Source organism: Squalius cephalus (assembly GCF_949319135.1).
Source record: "Squalius cephalus genome assembly, chromosome: 6".
Taxonomy (NCBI): domain Eukaryota; kingdom Metazoa; phylum Chordata; class Actinopteri; order Cypriniformes; family Leuciscidae; genus Squalius; species Squalius cephalus.
The window spans coordinates 35,540,302-35,563,409 of record NC_137127.1 but is presented as its reverse complement, the minus strand read 5'-3'; the positions used below and the strand labels follow the sequence as shown (position 1 = coordinate 35,563,409).

Genomic DNA, 23,108 nt, shown 5'->3' with positions numbered 1-23,108 from the left:
ATCGATCTAGAGTTTGCTTCAACCAGCTGTCCGGTCTGAGTTTCCACGCTGAGTTTGATTCCTGTCTCTACATCTCTCTCTCTTTTGGATTATTGCATTGAGTTCGCCAGCCTAATGACTGTGCTTTCCTGAGTATTTTCACTGTCCTGTCTGTCTCAATAAACTGCTATACTTGCATTTGGATCTACGACTCTCATTCTGACACTATCTTGGTCTGCTAACACCTCAGAAATAATCAAAAAGGCACAGCAAAGGCTGCATTTCCTTAGAGTGCACAGGAAACATAATTTAGATTGCAAATTGCTGGTGTACTTTTACCGCTCTACTATTCAAAGCATGTTAACGTACTGTATTACAGTGTGGTACTCCAGTTGTACAGCAGCAGACAAGGCAGCCCTCCAAAGAATAATTATTTAAGCCTAAACAATCACTGGCTGTTTGCTACTCTCCTTGGAAAGCATTGCTTGCTCCCACTATCTCTCAAAGGCCAAAAACATAGCAGAGCAGAGCAGAGCAGATCAGTCAGGTACTGAGGGGCCAAATTGTTGTGGGCTTTAAAAACAAATAATACAATTTTAAAATCAATTCTAAATTAGACAGGTAGCCAGTGCAGTGCAGATAAAATAGGGGTGTAAGACTGGAGAAACTGGAAGAACTGGAAGAGAGGGCTACTCTCTGAGAAAACAAAGGAAATAAAAATTTTAACTCTCTTTCTATATAACCATCACCATTCGAGACGCAAGTCTCACCTAAGCATCATCTAATCTACATCTCTTTCCCTTGACCCCCCATTCCCCCGTTCCTTCTCTCTCTCATGCTGAGATCCCCTGAAATTCACCCAAAAATATATATGGTTTAATATGAACACTTATCATACAACACTATACATGTTTGGTATCATTTGGAATGTCTCAGTGCAACTGGTACAAAGGTACAATAACGTTATTAAGAGTCTAGAAATATCTTGCTTCAGAGGAGGGTGAGCCCTCCATGCAAATGGAATCCTGCCCAAAAGGTGTAAACTCTGAATGCAAATTCCCATTGTTAGCAAATGTTTCCATGTGAAAGAAGTTTCAGTATTTAAAGAAATGCAACAAGAGGCTCAAGGCGATTCTGTAACTCAGATCAACCCATAAAGTTGAAGGTCCTCAAAGACTTCAGCATTATGTATTTTTCTAAATGTCGGGTTTACATCTTTTACTCTTTATCTCTGCGCATTTGATGTTATTGTATTGATTATCTTTGAATTTACCGCAAAATCTGTGTCAGATTAGTGACGACTAATATTTGGCACTAATTCAAGTGTACTTGGTTTTGTAAAGACAAAAAGGGAATTTCCGTTTAGGAGAGTAAAATGCTGCTTGACCAACCTAAATTTGGGTGTGTCTTACCTCTGCTTTAATTTAATGTTACTTTAGATAAGTGTACGTGGGAAACCACGGCATGGCTAATCCATAGCTATTATAAGAGAAGTAATGTTGGTCGACTTATCTGTAGTAGTGGCCATACCTGTGACTGAAGTAAACATTACTTTAAATTCAAGTGTATACAAACCACGGGGGCTATACCAAAGTATCTTTGATTGTGCAAGCGTGAATGTGACCATCTCAGATATATAGCCAATTACCTCTGTTTAGTGACAGAAAACTGACGAGTTTGTGATCGTGAGACCCACGTTAAACGGAACCCGTGAGGACCTCAAATCGATATAGAGTCCTAATATCAACTGGTAAAATATAAGTAAAGAGTTAAAAAAAAAATCAAACATTCGCTCACATTTAATGATGCTCAGATATCATTAAAACCTTTTTCATTTATGGAGTCAGATGAAATAATGAGGTAATACATATGAGAAAATGTATATAATTTAATCTTGTTGTGTTGCGCGAAAGTAAATACAGTAACACGCAGTAACCTTCATCCGCTTATCGGAAACTGCCATTGGACCATTAGATGGGCTGACTCCAGTGAGGAGTCTAAATACGGAAGTGGATGCACTCACCACTTATTTTTCGCTGAGGAGCAGAGCGGAACCCAGGTCAGCAGTGGTACAGCAACAGTGGCTGGGGACGTCTCAGTTCCCTCCTTCAGGGAACGAGGGTTACATACATAACCAAGACGTTCCCTTTCAGTCAGGCACGTTCGACGTAGTTGACGTGTTGACTGATTGGGATCCCTACTAAGATGCCACTAGTACTGCCACCTTCCAGTGCCTAGACAAAAGCCTCCTTATCCTTCCGCAGCTTTTTTGGGGCGAAAAAAGGCCGCTGTTGTTGCAAAAACCCATTCAGTAGACTTAAGCCCTATTCACACCGGATTAGTATTATCTGGGGACCACGTGTCATTCAGAAATGTGGCGCATTTACATGGGACAAGCGAAACCTGTGATTTTATTCTAATTTACTGACTTATCCCTGGGATATGATGTCAATAGGCAATTGCTTGGAAATGTCTTGTTGTTATAGGTATAGCTGTATGAAATATCATAAACAGAAGAATGTTCCTTACCGCATGCTGCTAGTCATTCATCTCCATCTAATCATTCTTTTTGTTTTTGCTCTTCTGATGGTTTTCAGCTTTCTCTTTCTGCAAATTGTATAGTTGTGGTGCATAGCGATATGACACAGCACCCAAAATACTATCAAAACACTCCAACGCAGCCTCCATTATTCGCGAAAGATGGATAAAAAAGCGCACAGGAAACAAAAACCTTGAAAAAATTATATACGACCCCGCCAAATTACAGAGGGACTAATATTCACAGGACCTCAGTGTTCGCCGAAATATGGTAGGTCATTTGTGGGGGAATTTTTACTTTACAAATTACAGACATGCCAGATTTGCACGGGATTAAGATCACAGACAACATCCGCAATTATTACAAATGACTAGAGGTCACCAGGTAATATTTATCCCGTGCGAATAGGGCTTTATGAAGCCTGTTCTGAAGTGGTCTCATATGAAGTAAGCCGAGCGGCGTTACTGCGGCTGCCATATGCCCCAGGAGCCTCTGAAAAAGTTTCAGTGGGACCACTTTCCTGCTCTTGAACGTATTCAGGCAGTTCAGCACCGAATGGACACGTTCATCTGTGAGGCGTGGCGTCTGTTGTACCGAGTCCAGCTCCATACCGAGAAAAGAGATCCTCTGCCCAGGGGTGAGTTTGCTCTTTTCCCAGTTGACCCGAAGACCCAACTGGCTGATATGTTGGAGCTACAAGTCCCTGTGTTAGCACAACTGTTCCCAAGACTGAGCTAGTATCAGCCAGTCGGTGAGATAGTTGAGGACACGAACACCACACTCTCTCATGGGAGCAATGGCCACCTCCGCGATCTTCGTAAAGACGCGGGGCGACAGGGTAGGACTTTGTACTGATCCGCTTGACCCTCGAACGCGAAACGCAGGAAGGGCCTGTTTCACGGTAGGATGGAGACATGAAAGTACGTGTCCTTCAGGTCGATCACTGTGAACCAATCTGCAGGACGGATGCATTCGAAAATGCATTTCTGCGTTAGCATCTTGAACGGAAGCTTGTAAAGGGTCCGATTCAAGACCCGCAGGTCCAAGATTGGTCTTAACCCACCACCTTTCTTGGGTACAATGAAGTAAGGGCTGTAGAAGCCATACTTCTTTTCGGCTAAGGGAACCGGCTCTATCACGTCCTTCGCCAGCAGGACTGTGATTTCAGCACGCATGACAGGGGCTCTTTCGCTCAACACCAAAATGAAACAAAAGCCTCTGAACATTGGTGGGTGCCGGCAGAACTGAATCGTGTAGATGAGTCTGATGGTGCGGAGAATCCAGCTGGACGGATTGGAAAGCACTTTCCAGGCTTCCAAAAACCATGCCAGGGGAACCAGAGGCATCACAGACATCACAGCAGGGGCCTGGCTCGGAGGGCCCGGGGGCAGTCCGGAGCGGGGTCTGAGTGCGCAATGCAACACTGACCTGTCTCCACTGGTCGGCTTTGGGTACGGGAGAAGGCGTAATCCGGTCCTCGGACTGTACCCGTCTGCTGGCTGGCGACACGAGAGAGTATTGATGGGGGCAAGGGTTTACAGGGTCGCAGACCAACAATCTGACCCTCTTGCAACCAAGGAATAGAGGAATTTGTTCTTCTGACAATTCGGGAATCACTGGACTCCGGGGAGCCGGCGGTGGAACAGAAACCATCCGAAGACCCATCCCTGGGTGGCCTGTATCAGGGATGCTTAGTCTCGCTCTTGCCACCTGGTTTGGCAGCATCTGATACAGGCTGGGCGGCCTGCCTGCGGCTAGCTCTCCGCTGAGGCCTGAGTGAAGGCTGCTGCAGTGGCCCAGCGGAAGCATGAGCGGCGGCAGGGGGGCGCCCTCGGTGACGTGCAAGTGGAGGAACTGTCACCAACGGCGGGGTGATGGCAGCAGCGACTACACTCGTGCTACACTCATGCATGTCAATGAGTGTCTTGATAGACCTGTAACAATGCCATGGCATGAAGAGAGGAAGCAGCTTGCCCGCAAGCTCTATAAGCTCCATCTGTAAGAACAGATGAAAAACTCAGAGGCCTGCGAGGAGAAATGAGGCTCCCCCAACCCAGATACAGCGGCCGCCGGACACAGGTGTGCCGCGACAGACCGCTCCACTGGAGGGACAGCCACGTAACCTCTCACTGCTCCTCCTTCAAGGGTAGTGAGGGGGGAGAAACTATCCAGGTCGTTTCTAGCAGTAAAAGGTGCCATCCAGGACCTGGTTAGTTCTCCATGCACCTCGGGAAAGAAAAGTACTGGGGCGGCGGGCTGAGAACCAGCATGGCCCGCCCCGAGAAACCAATCATCCAACCGAGACTGAGCGGGACACGGTGGAGGGTTCCACTCAAGCCCGACAGCCTCGGCGGCCCGTTTCAGCATAGCTGATAACTGTGGATACGGCTCGGGCAATGTTGTACTCCCCGAAGGGGACAACGCAGCTGAGTCATCATCTCCAGAGCCCAACTCACCCTCCGATGTTGCAATCAGAATCCTATCCTCCTGAGGAACCTCCAATGGAACCTCTGGCCGGTCCATTACAGACAGGCCAGCACGCTCAACAAAGGAATCCACCGGTAGCGGTGTGATGGAATCATGAGGAATCCATGGGGAATGGTTACCGGGCGGAAACTCTATCACTATCCTACAATCACCCAACTCACACGGCACCCGAGGGTGGGGTGTGGAAATGGGGACTCCACCTTCGCGGACGAAGGCGAGTCTTGATCTCAACACCGAGACAGTCATGTTCCCGCAATGAGAACATGAACTATCCACAAAAGCTGCTTGAGCGTGCTGTAAGCCCAAACACGTGATGCAACAATTGTGACCATCGGAGGTGGACAGGGAACGACCGCATCCAGAAACTCACAAGTAGAATGACATCTTGAAAAAGACACAAATGCACCTGTGTTGCTCTTTCAGGAAAAAAAAACACGCTCTCACCAGTGCCGGAGCACACAGGGGAATGATCGCAGCAACACTGACAGGGATGGTGCAGCCTGTACCAGTGAAGCACTCATTCTCTTCGCCCTCAACCGGCCGTCAGACAAACAAACACAAACAGAAATTTGCTTTGCTGTTAAAACAGCAGTTGAGAGCTTAGAAAGCTCGCAACCCCGCTGTCACGTGCTGTGAAAACCACCAGCACCGGGATAAACTTCCTGAAGAAGCACAGACACACTCACTCATTATAATACAAACTCTTCCGAGACATCGACATGAAAACCGATCGGCTCCGAAGTGAAAGACAAGTGGTGTATGCATCCGCTTCCGTATTTATACGGGGCGTCGACTATGTCGAACGTGCCTGACTGAAAGGGAACCACGGTCAACATCAAGCACACAATTTGGTAATCTAAGAGTGATCATTATAGAAAAATCTACTGAGGTCGTACACCAGTGGTGTTCAATCCTGCTCCTGGACAGCCAATGACCTGCAGAGTTTTTGTCTCCAACCTGCCCCAACACACTTGGAAGTTTCTACTAATCTTGAAGACCATGATTAGCTGATTCATATGTCTTTATTTGAGTTAAACTTTTCAGAATAATGCCACTCTAGGAGCAGGATTGGACACCCCTGTCATGTACATACAATGCATGTGTAGCGTGGTGGTGGGGGTAAACGATTGACAAATACCAAATCGTATAGTGGTAATTTAATATGACAAGCTGACTACGCCACCCCTTTTCAGAGAAAGGGGAAATAACTACCCAATGGAAATAGGGCACACAGGTTCGTTACCATGGAGGGCAAAGAGACGTGGATATCAGTACAAAAGTTAGTTTATTAAGTTCACATCAATAGATAAAACTTTCAGGTAACTGCAAGGCAGAATGTCACTCAAATGACTAGTACAACACCGATCAAACACACACAATAAAAGAAAAATGTAATTCTTAAAATGGCTGAGGCTTACCCGTAGCGGGGTAGGCTAGCTAGGTATCTAATCCAAAAGCCACATGCACACACACACACACACACACACACACACGCGCCCAGTGAGGTGTAAGCGGTTATAAGCGGTTATAAGCGGCAAACCACACTCAGTGCTTGAAATACCACCACCAGAAGGCAAGAAAAGCTAGCCTCCCAACCCAGGGTCCATCAGCCTAAAATAAACAAAAAAAAAGATTAATGGATACACTGAACAAATAATACTAGACACAAAATAATAACAAAATTCTGAGTGGTTGGTGATGCAAAACCCTCACCACAAAGGGAGCACTAACTTGTAGACAAACAAAATAAATAACAGAGCAACAAGGTTGCAACTTAATAAATTACAAAATAATCAACATCAAACTAAAACAAAAACAAAGTAAAGAAAAACAAATTAGCACACCCGCAGCCAATAGTAATATGACTGAAGAGCGAGCCCACGTACACAACCTCAGCACATGCAGCGGTGAACGGAGCAAATGGTTGTAGCATGGAAAACATACAGCAAAACACAATGAAACAGCAGCAAAACAGCAGTGCCGTCTAAATGGCCTTTAGGGGAGAGTGGGGTGAGTTGTGCCAGTTTTTACTCAAAGTGACTTTAAAGTGAGGCCATGGCAGTAATGCCTTCAACTTAAGGATGTACATATATTTCAGGATGTGGTGCATCCCTGAGAACAATAACTTTGGATCTGAAATAAATTGTTTCAGAAATATAGCTCTTGGAAAAAAAGTGGTCTCATGGCACAACTTGCCCCTGGTGTGGGGGAAGTTGTGCCTTTGGGGGAATACATTGGGGGTAAATTGTGCCTGTGATTTCTGAAGTAAAACAGAACATTTTAATGTTATGAACCATACTGCTATATGAAAGCAAGATAAATTCAATACAAAATTACTAATTTAAGGTTTATTTAGATATTGTCACCCTGGAATTACCATAGTGTTACGTACTGCTCCGAGACACGAAGGTTGAGGATCCAAATGCAGTTTATTTAAAGTGTTATTCAGAATCGTAATCAAAATCCAGGCAAAGGTCATACACAGGCAGGCAATCCAACAAACAGACAAATCCAGAGGGTGAGGCAGAAACAGGAAAACCAGGACACGGGCAGAGATCAAGAACCAGGAATAACAATGACAACAAGGAAATGCTCAGAGATGCAGTGCAACACATACAAGACTTCACGGTGAGTGAATGAATGAACATGGTATAAATAGACAGACTAACAGGAGGATGAGACAGGTGAATGCAATCAGTGAATGAGGTACAGGTGAATGTGATCAGTGATGAGTGATGATGAGTCCGGGCAGTGAGTTATGGGAAATGTAGTTTGTGAGTGATTAGGAGAGTCTAGTGTGGAGTGCCCTCTGGTGGTTCTCAAGGGCACTCCAGCTGGTGACCGTTACATAGCCCCCCATCAAAGGAGCGGCTTCCAGACGCTCTTTAAAAAGAAAATAAAAATTGTCCAGGAGGGAGGTGGAGCGGAGGCGGACCCGGGGGCGGGATGGAGGGCCAGGCCCATGGAGCGGAAGAGGACCTGGAGACTGCGGCAAGGCGGGAGGCCAGGGCGGAGCAGGCAGTGTAGGCGACCAGGGCGGAGCAGGCAGTGCAGGCGACCAGGGCGGAGCAGGCAGTGCAGGCGACCAGGGCGGAGCAGGCTGTGCAGGCGGCCAGGGCGGAGCAGGCTGTGCAGGCGGCCAGGGCGGAGCAGGCTGTGCAGGCGGCCAGGGTGGAGACGACCCTTCAGGCGACCAAGGCGGAGACGACCCTTCAGGCGGCCAGGGCGGAGACGACCCTGCAGGCGACCATAGCACAGGAACAGACACCGGCTCAGGAACAGGAACAGACACCGGCTCAGGAACAGGAACAGACACAGGGACAGACACAGGGACAGACACAGGGACAGACACAGGGACAGACACAGGGACAGACACAGGCGTGGAGTCGGCCATCTTGTCTGAAGACACAGGCGTGGAGTCGGCCATCTTGTCCGAAGACACAGGCGTGGAGTCGGCCATCTTGTCCGAAGACACAGGCGTGGAGTCGGCCATCTTGTCCGAAGACACAGGCGTGGAGTCGGCCATCTTGTCCGAAGACACTGGCTCGGTGGAGACCATCTTGTCCTGAGACACAGGCGTGATTTCGGCTATCTTGTCCGAAGACACAGGCGTGGAGTCGGCCATCTTGTCCGAAGACACAGGCGTGGAGTCGGCCATCTTGTCCGAAGACACAGGCGTGGAGTCGGCCATCTTGTCCGAAGACACAGGCGTGGAGTCGGCCATCTTGTCCGAAGACACAGGCGTGGAGTCGGCCATCTTGTCTGAAGACACAGGCGTGGAGTCGGCCATCTTGTCCGAAAACACAGTCGTGGAGTCGGCCATCTTGTCCGAAGACACAGGCGTGGAGTCGGCCATCTTGTCCGAAGACACAGGCGTGGAGTCGGCCATCTTGTCCGAAAACACAGGCGTGGAGTCGGCCATCTTGTCTGAAGACACAGGCGTGGAGTCGGCCATCTTGTCCGAAGACACAGGCGTGGAGTCGGCCATCTTGTCCGAAGACACAGGCGTAGAAAGAGGAACAGATTCAGGCTCAGTCTCTGGATCGGCAGAAGTGACGTGAAACTCAGTCTCTGGATCGGCAGAAGTGACGTGAAGCTCAGTCTCTGGATCAGGATCAGCGCGCTCTGAGCTTGACGGGACCAGCGTCAGCGAGGGCTTTGAGCTGGGTAGGACCAGCGGCGAAGAGGGCTCTGAACTGGACGGAACCAGCGATGAAGAGGGCTCTGTGCTGGGCAGGACCAGCGGCGAAGAGGGCTCTGTGCTGGATGGGACCAGCGGCGAAGTCTTCTGTTACGTACTGCTCCGAGACACGAAGGTTGAGGATCCAAATGCAGTTTATTTAAAGTGTTATTCAGAATCGTAATCAAAATCCAGGCAAAGGTCATACACAGGCAGGCAATCCAACAAACAGACAAATCCAGAGGGTGAGGCAGAAACAGGAAAACCAGGACACGGGCAGAGATAAAGAACCAGGAATAACAATGACAACAAGGAAATGCTCAGAGATGCAGTGCAACACATACAAGACTTCACAGTGAGTGAATGAATGAACATGGTATAAATAGACAGACTAACAGGAGGATGAGACAGGTGAATGCAATCAGTGAATGAGGTACAGGTGAATGTGATCAGTGATGAGTGATGATGAGTCCGGGCAGTGAGTTATGGGAAATGTAGTTTGTGAGTGATTAGGAGAGTCTAGTGTGGAGTGCCCTCTGGTGGTTCTCAAGGGCACTCCAGCTGGTGACCGTTACACATAGCATGCGTTTTTCCTACTATGGTCAATTGCATAGGGATTTTGTATTGAACATAACTCTGGATCACAGTGTCATAGAGACAAGGGGACGGGCTCATTTTACTCAGACGACCAATAAGTCTCTCAGGATCATTGTGAAGCTATCAAGCTACACCCTAGCAACCATTTAGAGCACCATAGCAACACAATATATGATATTTGTGAATCATTTCAGGCAAAAAGGCTTTGGCAATAGATGCCTGTTGACATAGCGCTGTCTGTCAATTATGTAACATAAGAATAAAGTGACTAGGCTAATTTCTAAACATCCTATTGTGACATAGGCCACTTAAAAATGGAATAAAACTTCTCTTTAATAACATAGTGCAAACTCAAAACTGAAATCAGTGTTAGCTAAATTAAACAAATAACAGGCAGGCCCAAGTAAAACAATGATGAGGCATGCCCATCTCCTCACTTCTCAAGATTATCCCCTGTGAGAATGTAGGTCTAGGTGGTCTGGATCTGGCACAACTTAACCCAGGCCCTTTGGCACAAATCACCCCAGACCCACAAGTTTGAAAAACTAGCATGATCCAGCAGTTAAGAGCTAACATCATGCTAACTGTATAGACTCATTGTGTAGCCTACTAAAGCACTAAAACATGTGTGAAATGTTTTCAAACTTGTCTATAATTGTTCAGACACTACAATCAAAAAACCTTAATCATAGAAATTTTACTTTGAAAGGGAAAAAACAGTTTTTTGCACTAAAATGTGCTTAACTCTCATGCCATGTGTCTCTCTTCTTTGGAGGACGAGTAAAAGTGATTGCTTTTCAAAATTATGTGGTCACATGACCAATTTCTTCTATGGTTTTCCAGAAACAAGGGTGGAACTACTTCCCCCCCCCCTGGCACAAATCACCCCACTCTCCCCTATGCAGAAAACGATCAGCCCAACGCCCAAATTAAGACAGAGCATCCTCAAAGGAATCAATATCCTGCTAAAAAACATCAGACATTATTTGGTTAGCTCAACTGAGTAAAATATTTAGTTAAAAGAACAACTTTATGTACCAGGTGATCATCACGGAACCGCATAGACGTACGATTGCTCACCGCAGCTTACACACATGAATGAAAAATGGAAACAGACCAACTGGAATGAAGAGCACGCAGGTTATCGCAAACAGCATGAGTCCACATCAACAAATATAATAAATAAATAATAATAAATGTTAAAAATAACAGCCTGCACACCAATGCGGAGCCGCAAACCAAACACTAGTCCAGCATTGAACGGCAGCGTGCCCGCACCAAGGGGCGGAGCTAACTATGACGCATGACCAGGTGGCATAAACACAGTCTTTAAATAGGTCAGGGACAGCGGCCAATAGGCTGTCACATCTATCACTCATGTGACAACCACAAATAATAGAGCGGGATCTAACCCGCTCTGCCACACATGTACTGATGGCACTGGTTCCAATTTATTTCCTTGATACTCAAGTGTTCTGAGTACATAGAAATAAAGACCTGTCTCAGGTTTTATAGACACAGGTTAAATATCTTGGCTTACACAATTCTCTCTGTCTCTTTTTTGTTGTATGCTCTCTGCCCAACCCTGCAGCAGCCTGATGAAAAACGAGTATGTCACTGTATTGTTGCAAGGTTAGCACACAGTCTAATGAAGAAACGCTGTGCTGGCCTGCCCTGGGGCCTGCCCTGGCTCACCAAGAGAATCTAGTACTGTAGCTCAAGATAAACTACTGAAGAGGGCAAACTCCTGCTGATCCACAATACAGATGAAAGACGGGCATTTATGGCATTTACACAATGCCATCCAATGAGAATGTTATATCATATGCATTCGTTATTAATATTTTTATTTATGGAAAACTTTCACAATGGCATTGCAATTCCAGAAGTTGTGATTTTCTGTGAATTTCCAGATCCAGATCATGAAATGGTACTACTATATGGCAAACTAAAGAGACCCAGAAATTGCATGGGGATGTTTTCTCTCTCTGGTTTAAAGAGACCAGATTATTTTAACACAAATATGACTAGCCTACTTCAGAGGGAGCAATATATGGACCTTCTGAGTCTTTAGAAACACAAAAGAAAAATGTATAAGACATATAAGTGGTGCTATGCTCTGTCACTGCACTTGACAAATAATCAGCTCTGTCACTCTGTTTCTCATGATGCTTGCTGTGAGCACACAAGGAATTTTGTTTTTACACATTTTTAGAGAAAGGATACATGGAAAAAAAAAATATTGTGAGAGGAATTTCTCCCTGCAGTACATTAAGCCTAACTTCCTGCCAGAGATGGATGAAATGCTGACATCTTCTGCTCTGCTGATTGTTGTAGGATCTGGATTGGACAAGAACAGTATATGAAGAGGTCAATATTCATAATATTTACATCGCTCTGGACTGGTCTGCAGAAGGTTTTTAGACACTAATATCCTGTTTGGCTCAGATTAGAGCACTTCAGGATATTTGGACTGTTCTGACAGTTCTATTCTGTCAACCCTAAGGCCAATTCACACTGCAACGACAGACGGCAACAGTCAACATCTGACATGTTGAATCAGCGTTTGTCGGGTTGTAGAATGTCTGTGAAGTGGCGTAATCTTGTGATTGTCTGCATTGGTAAGCATCTGTCGGTGCAGTGTGAATTGGCCTTTAGTCTATTCCAAAATGTTCACTTAATGTTTACTATTAATATCATAAGCATGTAGCAAACTTGTAGCAGCCTATATTACAAGCATATATCACACATGTAACATCATATATATTCTGTTTTATTTGGTTCGTCAACTGAACTTTAACTTTTTAATTGATTGGTTTTGCTTGTATTATTTCTAGTTTAATTAGGGACTAAAAGAAAAGTGAGAGGGAGGGGGTTTAGAACACAACACAGGCCGAACAGGCTGTTTAATCTGCATCCCTGTGAGTTTGTTTGCTTGTTTATTTATTTATTTACCCCAAATTAACATTAAATTAAAATGAGACATTTAAAGGTCATGAAAATGTTTATCACACTGCCTGTAATAAATGCCACCGGTGAGCATTCATTCTCAAAACTGGCCTTGGTAAAAAAACAGGCGATCTGTCATGGGCCAGGAGTGTCTCTGTCATCTAACTCTAATGTCTCCAGAAACTGGATTTTGCTGACCTTATAAAGGATTTCTCAGAAAGAAAAACAAGGAAGAAAAACTTCTGAATGTAGGAAATTAAAATGTATTCGTATATCAGCTCAAATTGTGTTCCACATTTTAGTAGACACTTTTTAATTTTTGCTCGAGATCTCCAGCACAATGGCAGACTATCACCGCTGGCTTACAACCAAACGACAACAGTAGGATAGAGAAAAAACTAGAACAAGGTGGTCTTCACACGCACAAGCCACCAAAATGCTCTTTCTAAATTACTCTAACATCCAGCAATCCTTGAGAAAGATCGCTGATGACACTAACCAGCAGTTAACAATGTTCACTTAACCAAGTACAGTTCAGAATTTTCTTGTCCGCCATTGAAAGTTGTTGGTGCAAGATGCATTCTGGGATACCTGACTGTCAAGTCTGCACAAGTCATCTCTCGATGCATCCTCGATAAAAGGGGCAGATCAAGAAAACATCCAATTCAAAACTTTGAATTGGAACAGTACTGGGGCTCGAATGATGACGTTTCACAAGAACACAAGAACACAAGTACAGACAAGAATGCATATTGAGAAATGACCACAGTCACTTGCACTTTTATCCAATCATGTACACCTGCAGCTCATCAGCACCATGTTTAGGCTTGCATTTAAACCTCACACTATCGACTGGTGGATCGCTTTCTGCCAACGTTCCTTGAGTTTCTAAAGACTGTTTTGAAAGTTTGAATATTTACTAGAGCTTTAAATAGATTAACGGCCCTATCGTGCACCCAGCACAATTGACTTTGTACACCGACGCATGTATCATTCCTATTTTGCACCTGACGCACAGTGGACTTTTCCCTCCACAGACGCACGTTGGTAAATTAGGGAATGAACTTGCGCTCCCGGGGGCGGTTCAGCGAAAAGAGGAGGTGTGTTCCGGCGCAAACGTTCCCTGATGCTATTTTGCAGTTCCAGAAAACAATTCCGCCACAAACCAGGAAAAACCTAGTCTAAAGTCAGTGGCGCGTTCAGATGCTATTTTAAGGGCGCATGCTTGGCCATAATGTAGCGTGTGCACAACGCGCATACACTTTGCCTCTCTCATCTACACACAGACGCAGCAGTTGCCATTTTTGCAAACAATATATAATTACAAGGAAAAATATTCTACATGAGGGAAATCATTGTGGTGTCCATGAAGATGTTAAAAAATAGGCATAAATCTAGCTTACACATTTACCAAAATGATTATACGCCTGTTTAACCGAAGCTAATTTAGGTGGGTTTCTCCCATCCCCATACAATGTCACTTTTCTGTCTTTTACGGCCCTGACGAGAATGTCGGTCTCCTCAGCTGTGAACCGCTCCTGGCGTGAACCGCACCTGGCAAATCCGCCATTGTAATAGCTATCCGCCATGGAACAAGCGCGCCAGCTCTTAAAGGGAATGTGAGATGATGCTCTGAAACCTTTTTAATATATAGGCTAGGCTATTAAAGGCTATTATAGTTTGGATTATTTTTTTATAATATCTTTATGAATCAGCTTTTTATAATATATAATAGTAAATAAATATATGCAATATATTTATTGCATATATTAATAAATGCAATTTCAACTATTTCTGAAGTGCTTCTTTTATAAAGAACACGACTTTCTCACATGCAGTGAAACAGCCCCTGCACGAGAGAATAATTGATTCTCGAGCCATCGATATCAACCAATTCAGCACCATCGCCACGGACAGCACCCGGTAACGTTGCACATAAGAAGGTATATCTTAAGCAGCTTTCTAAGGTTTAGTTTGGGGAACACGCCTAGTAATGGTATACCTTTAGTTAAGTTATACCTTAAAGAGCAACGTGCAGGTTGGAGACCCCTATATAGCATAGTGTATGTTGATGATAAAACAACTAGATTTTCAGAACTGGAGTAATATATAACTATGCCATTAACGATATTTTGAGATAAATTGTGATAAAATAACTTCCGCATCTATAAAGCACTAACCAGAAGTGACGATAGGCGAGGGAGTCTGGTCAAGTTCAAGCTCAGGTTACAATGGCTGTGAATGAAGATACCGAGTTCTTTGATGTCGACGAGCATGCCTATGATTTGCCCACAGGCCTATAATTATGAGCCTCCTAGGCGAGATAGAGGCCAGGGGGAGATTAGGGGGGAGATCAGGGGGAGGAACAATGGGCAGAGGAGAGAAGTAGAGTTGTGGTGTCAAGAAAACCAGTGGCGAATAGGGCAAGTGACTTGGTGAGTTAATGTAAGTTAGCACCGTGGCTAACGCTGGTTCATCTACTGTAGGGCTAGTACCTTGGTGTTATGCAATAAATCTGCTTTAGCAAACATACGTTCGACCTTGTTCTTGATTAAACATCCATTTAGATTGTCTTAATTTAAGCCAGCAACGTTTTGTCTTTTCATATTCTACAACCTAAGATTTTAACGCTGAGACAGTGATTATGCAGTCCATCCAAGCTGGTTAGCACTAGCTACATTTACCTAACGTTAGCTACATTGACTAATGACCATGCCATAACAACATAAATAAATAATGACAATACCTAAGCTACAATAACAACAGTCTAACAATCATATCTGTATAAAAATCCAGTACGTGGTTTTGCCTGCAAGAGGGAGGGAGAGAGGGGCAGATTAGGAAGAGAGGCAAGGGTCTCTCTGATGGCTTTTTGTTGGCTAGGTGCTTGTGCGGACATTGTGAGTCTATGGCGTCGGCGGTGGACAGCATGTGTTGTCGAGAGGTGGATGCCTATTGGGCTGTAGTTGAGGGTTTAGTTCCAGCCACGGATATTACCTGCCTGACGCTCCATCCCAGGCTTTGATGCGTGTTGCCTCAACCCGTTTTCGCTGCAGGTAGCATACCTCAACTTCAGGCAGGAGCATGGCCCTCTCCAAGTCAATAGACCAGAGTATGTTTAGACGAAGTTATAACACCACTATTATATTATTATACACCTAGTCTATTATAGTTGTCAGTTTTATACACAAATAACAAACTTTGTGTCAAAAGAATGTGCATTATTGATGCTGAGGGTTTAGCAGATTTTCAAACTCAGATGTGGCTGGCATGTTTCGGTGCAGCATATTTTGATTCTGCCAGTAATGCTGATAGCCACATGCTGTGCAGGCCTGACCAATGTATATGAAACAGGAAATTAATAAAAATACTAATACCAATAATGTATACAGTATATACACAGACCAAATTAAAAGTCGCTCACGCTTCCTCTGGATTTCCAGGGTAAGGCCATGATTCAACTCCAGACAAACAGTTCAAAAATATTCTCTTACCTGCTTGATTTTTATGTAAGTCCCTTCCTGGTACTCTATTTGTCCCTGGGTTTCCCCACAACAGACCGAGCAAACAGTGAACAGACACATCAGCTGGCTTAGGCAAACAATGAACTTGTCAGCCACACTGGAGAAAGAAAAGGAGAATGCTCATTAATGCTGACAGTGACAATTTGTGGACACACAACCACAATAAAAATAGGTATTCATTTTTTTACTTGAGGTCATTGAGGGATTCCTGTATTGGCTCTTCTGGATTCTCCTCATCAGATGTCTCACTACTCATCTCCTCGTCTGGGATCCATGACAGATCAGAATGGTCCATGACATCAGAGGATGATTTGTCCTCACTTTGGACAGAACTGGGCAGTGGAGTTGATGTTTGTTGCTCAAACCATTCAATCTGAGTCCCCACACTAACCATTTCAGGCTTTACCTGAACAGCTAAGATTACAATAGATTAATATTGTTAGTTGCACAACATCACATAGTCAGTGGTCACAACACATGCACAGCCACAACACTACAGTCCAGTATGAAATGTCTTCTTTCTACCATTAGAAGTAATTTGTAAATGTTTGTGCCATATACAGCTAATGATACATACAAGTTACACTACCTGATGAACGTTGCAGACATTTGATGTTGCACTGTGACCCACGATGAAGGACTAATGGTTCAGTATTGTGTAGAGAGAAGCCCTCTGTATCTTCAAAATCTACAGTGCTAGATGCATCTATCCCTTCATTACTGGCTGCACTCTCTGCCAAAATCTGAAAACACGGCACAATCACACAATAAAATAGGATACAAGCTTAGTTACCAACTGGATCAGTAATAAATCAGTAAATAAAAAAGAGATATAAAACCAAAGCAACTCTGACATGCCAAAACCTCCATTCAAACACATTACGAAAAGCATTACTAAAACTAAACTTAGAATTTGATCATTTGAAACATGGCAAGTCACCTCTGACATGGATAAATGGCTTTCAAATAAATGCCTTCTGTACAATTGTGGCTTGTTTGCACAACCAGTATTATAATGTCCCAGGGAGCTACAACAATTCGTTATTTTATGAATTAAAAATAAACTCAAAGATTTTCAATTATGTATAATTTGCTTTCTTTGGTAAGAAGATTCGTAATGAGAGCCTATAGCACCGGTCAACATTTGAGCGGAAAAATCTAGGGGAATTCTACATATTGAGCAATACATTTGGACCTTGCAATTTACTGGAGAGTATAACGTTAGCCTACGGGGATACAAAATCAGACGGGAGGAGGGCAGGAGAACAGTTTGAATTGAAATGCGGGGGAAACGGGAGAGTTGGGCTAGCTGCCTGCCAATAGCTATAGCATTGTGCAAACTGATAAATTCATGTCAGAAGGCAGACAATTACGACAACCTGTCCTAAAGCTCATTCTCTCTGCCTCTCTCTGTATTATTATACTAAAACATTACGAAATCACACAAATTAAGAGTTAAAATAATTAAAAGTAAGACTTACTCTGCTAAGTGCTCGTTTTCGTTGCACAGAATGTCTGCTTATGTTAGTGCTAACGTTAGCACTTGGTCCTCCAGTCCCGCCCGCGCAAAAATCAGGTGTAAACTTTGATGGTGGACTTGATTCCATCGAGTGCACAGAGGGAACAGCATTAGTAATCAGCCTCACATGGTCCTTACTCCGAAATCCCACCCGAGACTCCCACAAATCTCCAGGTCGATAATTCTCCGGAGTGAAATGTGCGCCACAAACGACCGAGTGTGTGGTGACAGACGCGGCAGTGAAGTCTGCTCTCTTCACCTGCACAAAACGCACCCAAGAACGAAAAGCCTTGTTTTTCCTAGAAGGAAAATGATGGACACAATGTCCTGACAGGCTGGAATTCGTGCAACCAGCACAAACACAATAATTTACCATTATGGCTTCTCTAAAACTCGATCTAAAACTTTCTCTGTCTCTCACTACTGCTCTAACTACATCTACATCCACAATGAGAGAGCTGAATGCGAGCTCTTATTTGCCTCGTCCTACGTCATATGACGCGTTGCTATAGCGGGAAAGGCGTATTCCAGAGCCTAGCACATTTTCATAAAAATTTCTACATCAAATTAGATTTCATTAGTAATTTCTACATATGTGTATTTAAAAGACCTCTTCAGACAATATCAAGTATTAATTCAGTTATAAATTCAACCTGCACATTGCTCTTTAAGAGTCTTGCGCTAAGAGACAAAGTTATCGGGAAACCCAGCCCTGATTGGTTTATTTCATGTTAAGCCCAAACCACACCTATGAGTAATCTAGCTACTTCAGACCAACCCATTTTAGATTTGTGTCGGGCGCAAGAGTCATAGCAACAGCGCCCAAGATCCGCCCAGAAAGTTACTTGTGTTTCGCGTTTGATACTTGTGTTTCAGATCGTTAAAATAGCGCCCTAAAACTTTTAATCGTGATTAATTGTAGTAGTGGCGAGATGAAGCTTTGAAGCTTTCCAGCCAGATGTGTTGAAGGCTTTGAATGCACACAGGGACAGAAAATCTATGGCCGGATGAGGAGTCGTGATCCATACCATATCACCTTGTAAACCACAACGACAAAGACCGACTGGTCTTTAACTGCTCCTTTATGCATCAGAGTGTTTCCCTTAATCAGCAGCTGCTTCCTGTTCTCAGCCTTGGTCACTCATTGCTAGAAGTTTTCCTTCGGTTTCGGCAGTATACAGTTGCCATTAGTGGTGAATTTTTTTCATTTGTTTATTTTATTTTATTTGTTTAGTTAACAGGGACATTGCACACATTAATAAAACATTTATGTAAATGCACCAGAATTAACCAAAGGCTATTTTTCATCTGTAGTCCCTGGAAAGAAAGTCACCCTAGTAAGAAATATGTGGTTAAAAATACATGCTAGTAGAATTTAATCAAATACATAACACAATCCATAAAACCATCGATAGATAAAAACAAATCAATGAAATAGAAACACATACAAAACAATAGCAGAACAGCCCGCAGGTATAGAGTTCTAATGTTAACAAAGCTAAATTAACCATTTCTTAACCTGAACTCTAAATAATCGATAGGTATCTAGCAGGCTTGTGCAAAATTCAGAATTTCAGAATTGGCCTCCATTCAATTCATGAATTGGAATTTGAATTGAATTTACTCCGCCCCACAGGACGTTGAATTGAATTTGAATTGGAATGACAGGAAGTGGAATTAAATTCATGGCAATTCAAAGAAATTCCACACAGTCACACAACAGAAAGAATGTGTTGAGTCTCGCATGCATTCAGTGTTAGGAAGGTTACTCTGGAAATGTTATTGCTTACTGTTATTAGTTACCCATTATAAATGTGGTTTGGATTACTTTATTTGGATAACTTTATCAATGCAAAGCAATTTTGTTTTAAGTTGATTAGTAACTAATTGAATTAAACATTTTACATCAGTAATACAACTAAATACAATTACATTAATTTTGTAATTTACAGAAATTTCACAGAAATTTCACAGAAATTTCATTTCATGTAACTGTTTACTCCTCAACCCTGCATACATTTTGTTCTAAAATAGATATTGATCAAATTTTTGAAATAAATTACCCCCTCAATGTTGTTTAATTAGTTTTGTTCCAATGTAATTTTCATTTCAAAGTAATCATACAAACACAAAGTTGTTGTAAATGCAGTTATCATTTATTCCAATGCAAAAAATTACTGAGCAACACTGTTGCATCTAATTCTCAATAGCTCCTCAAATGTTTTTTCATTGAGTCTGCACCTTTCTGGTCTGAATATCTTTCCTGCAACACTAAAAATTCTCTCAACAGGTGCAGAGGAAGCTGGTATGGCAAGATATTTACATGCAAGTTGAGCTAGGGCAGGAAAACGGCTTTGGTTTTCTCTCCAATAGACCAAAGGATCAGTATCCTCTGTAAGACAAGGGGTACTCAAGTACACAGGGACCTCATGTGGGGCTGTGTCAGATGGCATAGCAGATTGACTTTCCATGTAGGAAAACAGTTTTGGGCGTTTCTTTGGTGGATCACTGCCATTCATGGTTGCACTCCCTTTTGGGGAGGCAGACTCAACTTTTTCTGTGAGAAGGTTTTTGATTATTACCTGCTCTTCACCAACACACCAGTCCAACTTAAACCTTGGGTCGAGTGTGGCAGCCACCTGGAAGCATTCCATGTCTTCAAATTTTGTTAAACGTCTTTCAAGTGAGGATTGTAGAGTTGAGACAAACTTTTTATTACCGGTCATCTTCATGTTTTTGATAGCATGCCTTAAGCCCCTGACACAAGGGATGATGAAGCTGGAGGTTACTATTTTCTCAGCCTGGCATCTGTCTGTAGCTTCCTCAAAGGGTTCCAATACCTCACAAAGCTCCTGGATTATTTTCAGCTCATATGATGTCAGCTGGATGGGGCAATGGAGCTCAGCAAGTACATCACTTGGGACATTGAGAACAGACCTCAGCATCTTTAACTGGATATTCCAGCGAGTGGCATTCGCAGGCTGAAGTTTGTGCCCTCCGTCTAGGGCATCAGTAGCCAGTGTGGACTTGTGACAAAAAGAAACAAGTTTTTGGACCTTTCCTAGTAAGTTTTTTATGGAGCCAGCATCATCCATTGCATCACGAACCACAAGCTGAAGAGTGTGGACAAAGCATGAGCTTCTCTCTGGTGGGAAGTAGACCATCTCCTCTTCAACATTCACCACTTCAAAATCAGATGTCTCATCCTGCTCTTCCTCTTCACTTTCAACAACATGCATTGGTGGGAAGAGGGTGAATGCCTTTATCATGTTGGAGGCATTATCAGTCACAATGAATGACACTTTGTTCTGAATATTGTAATTTTGAAGAACATCTTCATAAATTCTACAAATGTTTTCAGCTGTATGCCTCCCTTTAAAACGCTGACAGCTCAGCATTACACTCTGCAACATGAAATCTATAATGAAATGGCCAGTCATTCCAAAAAATGACTTCATTGATCGGTTTGACCAAAGATCTACTGTCAGGCAAATATGCTCAGTTTTTTCCATCAGATTAATCAGATGTGATTTTACAGTAGCTGAGCGCTGAGGGATAAGGTCCTGGCTGAGAGCTCTTCGGGAGGGCATTGTGAAGGAGGGTTGGGCCAAATGCAACATATTAATGAAATCCTTATTTTCAACAGTACAGAGAGGGAGGAGACCATTTGCAATATATGTAACAACACTATCAGTAAGAGCAACTTGTTGTCTATTAGTTGATGACCACTTAGAGCTGGAACTGGCTGTTTCAGAAGGATTACCATGATCTTCATTCTGGTTTGGCTGTATTGTGTAATCGCTGGTTTCACAGTACATCAAGATTTCCTGATGTTTTTTCTGTAGGGAAAAAAATACCTCAATGTATATTACTCTTTAAGAGAACAAATATTTCTATTAATTCCACAATTGACAATAATTGTTTTCTTGATTTACAATAAGTAATAAGTAAAAATTGTGCTTGCATGCTTTTAAACACATATGATATCCAGTGTTTGGGGTAACTCCTTACAAAGTAATGCCATAACAATATAATCATATTTGGCTGTAACTGAGTAATGTAGCACATTAATATTACTGTTACTGTTGTGTTGAGTTAAAGGTGTGTATAACCCTTTATGAGCTATATGCCAGGCTCTTGCTGTGTTGCACAGTAATGTAATGAGTAGAGTAATGAGTTACTATCCATAGAGAATAACAAGTAAGGTAATGCATCATGGTATTTTTAAAAGTGAATAATGTGTATTACACGTTCTTGAGTAGTGACCCCAACACTAGTTATATCAAATATCAGTTGCATAAATACCATCAAGAGATGGTTTTCAAAATAGAAGACTGTCTGTCTGTTAACTTACTTGTAGATGCCTTTTGAAATTTGAAGTAGCCTTGACAGAGCCACAGACTGGAGCACTGCAGTGCTTCAGGGCCGGCCCTGACCAATTTGCTGCCCTAGGCAAGATTTTACCTGGCGCCCCATGCATCACAGCCCATTTCACCCTGTCATTGTGTTCATGATTTAGCATATATATATATATATATATATATATATATATATATATATATATATATATATATATATATATATATATATATACACACACACACACACACACACACATTACAGCAGAACTGTTTCCAACACTCATAATAAATCATCATATTAGAATGATTTCTAAAGGATCATGTGATAGAGTAATGATGCTGAAAATTCAGCTTTGCATCACAGAAATAAATGATAATTTAAAGTATAATAAATTGAAAAATTATTTTAAATTGTAATAATATATCACAATATTACATTTTTTTCTGTATTTTTGATCAAATAAATGCAGGCTTGATGAGCAGAAGAAACTTCTTTCAAAAACATTAAAAATAGTAATGTTTCCAAACTTTTGGCCTGTACTGTATCCCCCCAAAACTGCACAACTGTAGAGTAAAACATTAATAAAAAAGTGATAATAAAAAATGCGTCTTAAAACTGACATGATTCTTACAAAATCACAGTCTGGGGACTCAGAACTCAGAACAACTGCTAACATTAAGTTTAAGGTAAAAATAACTGCCATGAAATTATAGTATCTTTCTCCTATGCAATAAATTGTTCATTCACTACATCACTTTACCTCTGTCTTTATCCTCTTCTCTTCTTTTTGGCACTGTATCTATCGCAGACTATGCTCATTTATAATGTGTCATGTAAATTCGGCCTTCCGTCACAATCAGGAAACTTTCACCGTGTCTAGAACTGGCGCGAGCTGCCAGGCCCGTTTCTACGAGCTGTGTGTTAACAAAAGCAGTGCTGTCTACATTGGATGCGGCGTCGCGCACACGACAC

At 42.9% G+C, this 23,108-nt stretch overlaps 1 protein-coding gene across 1 annotated transcript; it reads right to left on the bottom strand.

Annotated features, from left to right (window-relative positions):
• Nucleotides 1–15,952: 15,952 nt before the first annotated feature.
• Nucleotides 15,953–21,592, bottom strand: LOC307159889 (E3 SUMO-protein ligase ZBED1-like; the record flags this gene model as incomplete). Its single annotated transcript, XM_079873587.1, has 6 exons — nucleotides 15,953–16,063; nucleotides 16,226–16,352; nucleotides 16,444–16,669; nucleotides 16,845–16,998; nucleotides 17,737–18,073; nucleotides 19,953–21,592. The coding sequence occupies 6 exons, from the start codon at nucleotides 21,590–21,592 to the stop codon at nucleotides 15,953–15,955; spliced, it is 2,595 nt and encodes an 864-aa protein (XP_079729713.1).
• Nucleotides 21,593–23,108: the final 1,516 nt, after the last annotated feature.